Consider the following 5,556-nt stretch of genomic DNA (forward strand, 5'->3'; position numbering starts at 1 on the left):
AAACTAGGCTACTTGCTGAGACAAATTTACACATGGCATATAATTATCCAATATACGTAAATGTTTACATATATATAGGTAGTCAAAGTGATGTGTCCAAAATGAGAGCTTTCCAAGAACTAAATGAGGGTTCTTGAATATGTTAATGTTATTCCCCCCCTATAGGAAGTGTTTGCTTCTATTGGCGTTTCTGTTATGTTTCCTCCAGTGCACTATTTGTCTATTTAAACCCCTGCACCAAAGTATGCACCAAAGTATGGCTCCAGATCTGACTTCCGGGCCAGTGAATGTCTTAAAATAAATTGTTGTAGGCCCTGTTCTATATCATCAACTCAACACTAGTGTTGCATTAAACAATTTGCATAGGCCGTATCTGTTAGAGAATAAATATGTCATGATTGACAGAGAAGATCTGCTAGCTTTTATTGATAAAATTTTAGCCAAAATAGCTAGATGGAGAGGCAGACTTCTTTCTTATTTGGAAAAAATTACCCCAATTAGGTCCTGCCTAGCTAGCATGAATCTAAAGGGACCTGCTCTTATAAATCTCTATATGTTCTAGTGAATTTTAGGGGGGGTGCAACCTTTGTATCTTCCTGTAGTATGGAGTATTAAATTGCCCCCTAGGGTATAAGGTTTCATTTGGATGTTCTCCCAGAACAAAATCATGACTTGTGACAATCTAAGGAAAAGGGGATGGCAAAACCCCTAGAGTGTGTTCATTGCAAAGAGATACAAACTGTATATCATTTATTTTTTGAATGTATTGTAGCTAGTAAAATCTGTGAAGATGTTGAAATGCTTTTCTAGGTGCCAGAATCTATTGCTAAGTTGTGGCTTTGCAATAAAAGATACATTCACTTGAATGCAGTGTGCCTTTTTCTTTTCCAAAGGAAAAGAAATTGTGGTGTATAACAAATGTATTATTTGGTGGAAATTGAGATATCATATTAATCATTGACAAATTGGCTTTGAACAAATAATCTTAAATCCATGCATACCTACACAATTCATCTATTCGCAATGTGATGTTGTAAGGGTACTAATTGGTCTCTTCTGCTGCTTATCAGAGATGGGGGGAAGCAGCCACCGCCGCTCTGCCTCACCGGAGTACGAGTTGGATGCTTTCGAGTTCTTCAGTGTCATACTTGGGACTTCAGTATCAGCCACGAGGCAGGTATATAAAACGAAAGATCTCCCCTTCACCCATCTCATTATGTTAACTCTGTTGTTTGCTACATCACTCCTTGTCCCAAATTGCAGAGGCTGCCTGACACTTTTATGAACAAGCTGGGTGAAGATCCGCCACATAATGTGAAGCTCCGACAGGCCGGCAGCGGGGTTCGCAGGCTGTGGGACGTGGAGTTGGTGATCGAGGAGGGCCACATGTACCTGTGCCGTGGCTGGGAGAAGTTCTACAGTGCCTACGACCTACGGACCGGGTACTTTCTTCTCTTCAGGTACGACGATGAAGCCACAATGCTCATCGTGAAGGTTTTCAACACGACTATGTGTCGCATGCGCTACACTGACGACGAAGATGCCAGTGCGTTCTGCCTCTTCTTATTCCTCTACATTTGGCTTTGTCTCACATCGATTGTTAACGGCCATTGTTGCATTTGGACAGGCAATGGGAGCAGCAGCAGCGACACTGGCTACAGGCAAAGCAGCAGCGATTATGGTTGTAGCAAAAGCAACAGCGATTCTGGCTTTAGCGAAAGCAGCAGCGATTCTGGCAGCAGCAAAGACAGCAAGAAGGATGATCCGGACTGGAGTGGGGGAGAAGAGGAGCAGAGTGGGCCGCTGCAGGATGACGATGGGCATCAGGCTGAGGATGACCTAGCGCTGGTGGTGGCTGACCAAGGGCAAGAGATGGTGGTGGCTGACCATGGGCAAGAGATGGTGGTGGCTGACCATGGGCAAGAGATGGTGGTGGCTGAGGATGACCTAGCGATGGTCGTGCCCGTCCTGCCTGAAGGTGGCCTCGCGATGGTGGTGGTGCCTGACAATGACCACGCACTGGTGGTGGCGCCGGCGATCCCACAGCTGGGCGACATGACCACGCCAATTGTGGTAGAAGACTACATCCCACAGCTGCCTCCACCGCCTCGCCGCTCTTGGCGCATCAGGCTGAGGAAGGAGAAGGAGAAGAACAATGAGAACTGAACTATGTGAAACTTTTGTAATATGGTGTTGGATGGATAACGATGTTGGATGAACAATGTGAAACTTTTATAATATGTAACGATGGAACTATGTGTTGGCTATGTATGTATATATGATGAAACTTGTGTGTTGGATATGATTGTTATATGGATGCTTGTTGTATATATATGTGTTGGATATCTCATATATGAAATAGTGACCTGAGATTAAGAAAAAACGATTTTTTTTAAAAAAAATGTTACTAATGGCGCACTTCCATCTGGTGCGCCATTAGTATACCCGTTACTAATGGCGCACCTGTGGGATACTAATGGCGCACCTGTGGGATACCATTACTAAAATATTCTAGTGGCGTGGTGCTAGTGGCGCACCAGTAGTGCGCCATTAGTAGGCAAAACTGGTGCGCCACTAGTAAGCCTTTTTTTAATAGTGGCTAGGGCATTAGTAACGACCCTTTAGTCCCGGTTCAACAACCGGGACAAAAGGCCCTTACCAACCGGGACAGATGACCCTTTTTCTACTAGTGAGTATAGAGAAGCACCGCCTGAGGCCACTAACAATCACGGTTCCCAGTCGTCAGGCTCCTCAGGCAGCGGCGAGGAGAAGGAGGGAAGGGGGTGGGAAGCCGCGGCGCCGGAGGAGTTCCCCCGTGTCGCCAGATAGAGGCAACACGGGAGTGGGGCCAGCGGGTGGCAATGCTCTCACCAGAGGCTCCTCACTTTGGAGACAAAATTAACGATCAATCAAGCACATGAGCTGTCCTAAGACTATCAAGTCGATCAGTCCCCTTCTCAAGTAGCCAGCCACGTGAGGACCACTGCTTGAGAACTGAGATACAAGACAAGAGATTAGTTTCAAGCATCTCGATCATCCAGCTCTCCTCGCACCGGATAAGCACATTTCGTACGCTCAGAACCTGGGACTCCCGATCGGCATCATCCCGATTCCCCAGGGTACGTGACAGCGAAAAAGAATCATACCGTTACACCACGTGCACGTCTCCACCCCTAACTGGCATTACGTACATCACATGTACACGCGCACACACATATATGCAACACACGCATCGTATAGACGTACAACGTCTACCGACGTCCCGATCCTGCTGTACGTACAAAAGTGTATCTGTACACGTCTGATGAAACGGGCTGGCACGTCATGATCGGGCTACCAGAATCCGCGTGTCTGCATATGCATGCTAACCTAGCTAGCGCGCGGGCAGCGTGCCGGCGAAGAAGGGGTCGTCGTGCGGCAGCAGGTCGTTGGGCCGGAGCGCGGTGAAGACCATGAGCGCGAGGGTGACGAGGACGGAGAGCACGGCGAGCGCGAGCATCAGCACGCTCGCCGCCGGCTCCCTCACCTCCTGCGCGTACTCCGCCGACGCCAGCGCCAGCAACGTCAACGGGAACGAGTACGCCCACCACGCCACGCTGAACCGCCGCATCGCCCGCTTGAACAGCGTGGGCCGGGACACCTGCATGCGACACAACACCAAAAATGTTTACGTCTCTCTCTTAAAATAATTATTTTACGAGAAGAAGATGTTATTAACAAGCTATAGAATGATTAGTTGGCAATGCGTCCGTAGGCACTATATGATCTTGATGTGATCCAGTATGATCTATTGGGGGCCTGGTGATGTGAGTGGCCATGCAACTCAACCTAGGTTTTATTTTATTTTATTTTTGCTCATTGAAATATATCCTATTATACAGAGGTGCAGAAAAAAGAGACGATCGAGTTTACAGTTCACGTGGCAGCTAGTGGCGTCCTACAGACCTACACGATCCTAGTTGGAGCTTTTTTTCGGGACAACATGCTAGCAATCTCAAACTCTGAAAAAAACTATAGTATATATGCCTTTATTTTACCCAACCAACTTACAAACAAAAGCAAAAGCGATGGATGGAGAGACGCTGGGAAAAGTCTCTCAGAGGATGCATGGAACGCTCGATGCGCACTCTCCTTCCATTTTTTTCCCGCGTCTTTGTAACACTACCTCATTCGTATAGACTCGTCTCTAGACTTGCGGCTGAGTTTACCGGAGGATCGAAAGGAAAGGTACAGTAATAACGTAATGTTAGGTGATCTAGTCGTAATTACCAGGGAGGCGAAGAGGAACATCGAGAGGAAGAAGAGCATCTTGCAGCCGGTGTCGAAGGACATGGATATGGAGCACCAGGCGAGGGACGCCATGCTCGGAGCGGCGAAGAAGAGAAAGAAGACCGGGCGGAGCATGGCCGGCAGCGAGTCGGAGCCGAGGAACCTCTGGTACAGCGTGACGAACAGCACGAGGTAGTGCGCGGCGCCGACGGCGAACATGGCCACGGCGCCCTCGTGCCACCCCATCTTCGCCGCCGCCCTCGCCGTCATCAGGTTCGCGATCACCGTCATGTGGCTGGCCGGGTTGGCCACCATGGACAGGAACTTTCTGCCGCGCGTGAACCACTGGCCGTAGACCTTGACGTCCAGGACAAGGATGGGCAGCGAGAAGGCCCACCACAGCATGTGGTAGGACGGCGCTTCCGGGGGCAGGAACGGCGTGGCCTGCAGCAGCAGCAGCCACGAGATCCAGGGCGCGAACAGGTAGTTCATGCCGACGTGGTGCCGGAACTCGGCGCGCACGGCTGGGAGCCGGACCACGCAGCGCGCCACGTAGAGCACGCAGAGCGCGAACAGGGTGAGCAGCGCCAGCGACCAGAGCAGCACGAACGCCGCGGACGGCAGGGACTGCACCAAGGGATGCAGCGCGCTCGGGTCCGTGGACCTGTCGCTCAGCGTGCGCCACAGCAGCGCCTGCCCGCTCAGGGCCAGACTGATGCGGAAGTATCCCGCGTGGAACCGCGTCAGCATCGCGAACCGGGAAGCCACCAGCCGCGGAGGCTTGCTAGGCGCCGGTGACGCTTTCAACATGGTGCCGCCGTCGCCAGCTTCAGCCAGCCCAGCGCCCTTGGCGCTCAACGGTTGGGAGACACAGGGTTTAAGGGAATCTGAGATGGTTTCCATCGTGATCGATCGGTCGATCGAGCGATGGAAGGGGGGAGGGAGAATGTGGTTTGCTTTGCATTGTAGGGGAGCTCGGTATTTATAGGGGGGCTAGTAAGGTAAGGCGATGAGGAGTGTGACCGGCCTGCAGTCTGACAGTCTCAAGTGTTGAGGTCTAGGTAACATGTGGGTTAGGCAGTAACCGAGGGCGGCGGTTCTTGCTTTTCTTTTCGAGCCATTGGTTTTCATCTTATACAAGGCTGGGCACTTGGGCTATGTGATGTGATAAAAAATGCTATGCTGGTACTTCTGCGGTGCAGCTGAGAATTCACGTTTTGGGAAAGTATTCTTGGCTAATGTTGGCTCTCATTTGCGAGCTAGGTGCTGAGCTGAGTAATGGCTTTC

The 5,556-nt window shown here is 50.4% G+C and overlaps 1 protein-coding gene across 1 annotated transcript; it reads right to left on the reverse strand.

The window, feature by feature from the left end:
• Positions 1-3,018: 3,018 nt before the first annotated feature.
• On the reverse strand, positions 3,019-5,229 carry LOC109769057 (S-type anion channel SLAH1). Its single transcript, XM_020327796.4, has 2 exons — positions 4,270-5,229; positions 3,019-3,640 (listed from the first exon to the last, which is right to left on the reverse strand). Exons 1-2 carry the CDS (start codon positions 5,170-5,172, stop codon positions 3,374-3,376), a joined length of 1,170 nt encoding a protein of 389 aa, XP_020183385.1. The 5' UTR covers positions 5,173-5,229; the 3' UTR covers positions 3,019-3,373.
• Between the last annotated feature and the right edge of the window lie 327 nt (positions 5,230-5,556).

The sequence above is a fragment of the Aegilops tauschii genome, chromosome 3, assembly GCF_002575655.3.
Source record: "Aegilops tauschii subsp. strangulata cultivar AL8/78 chromosome 3, Aet v6.0, whole genome shotgun sequence".
In the NCBI taxonomy this organism is placed as follows: Eukaryota; Viridiplantae; Streptophyta; class Magnoliopsida; order Poales; family Poaceae; genus Aegilops; species Aegilops tauschii.

What these genes read in the sequence shown, in the direction of transcription:
- LOC109769057 (XM_020327796.4), bottom strand. Translation starts at nt 5,172, where the DNA reads ATGGAAACCATCTCAGATTCCCTTAAACCCTGTGTCTCCCAACCGTTG. An exon ending in TGTTCCTCTTCGCCTCCCTG is followed by an intron (nt 3,641 to 4,269) that starts GTAATTACGACT and finishes TGTCGCATGCAG; the next exon opens with GTGTCCCGGCCCACGCTGTT.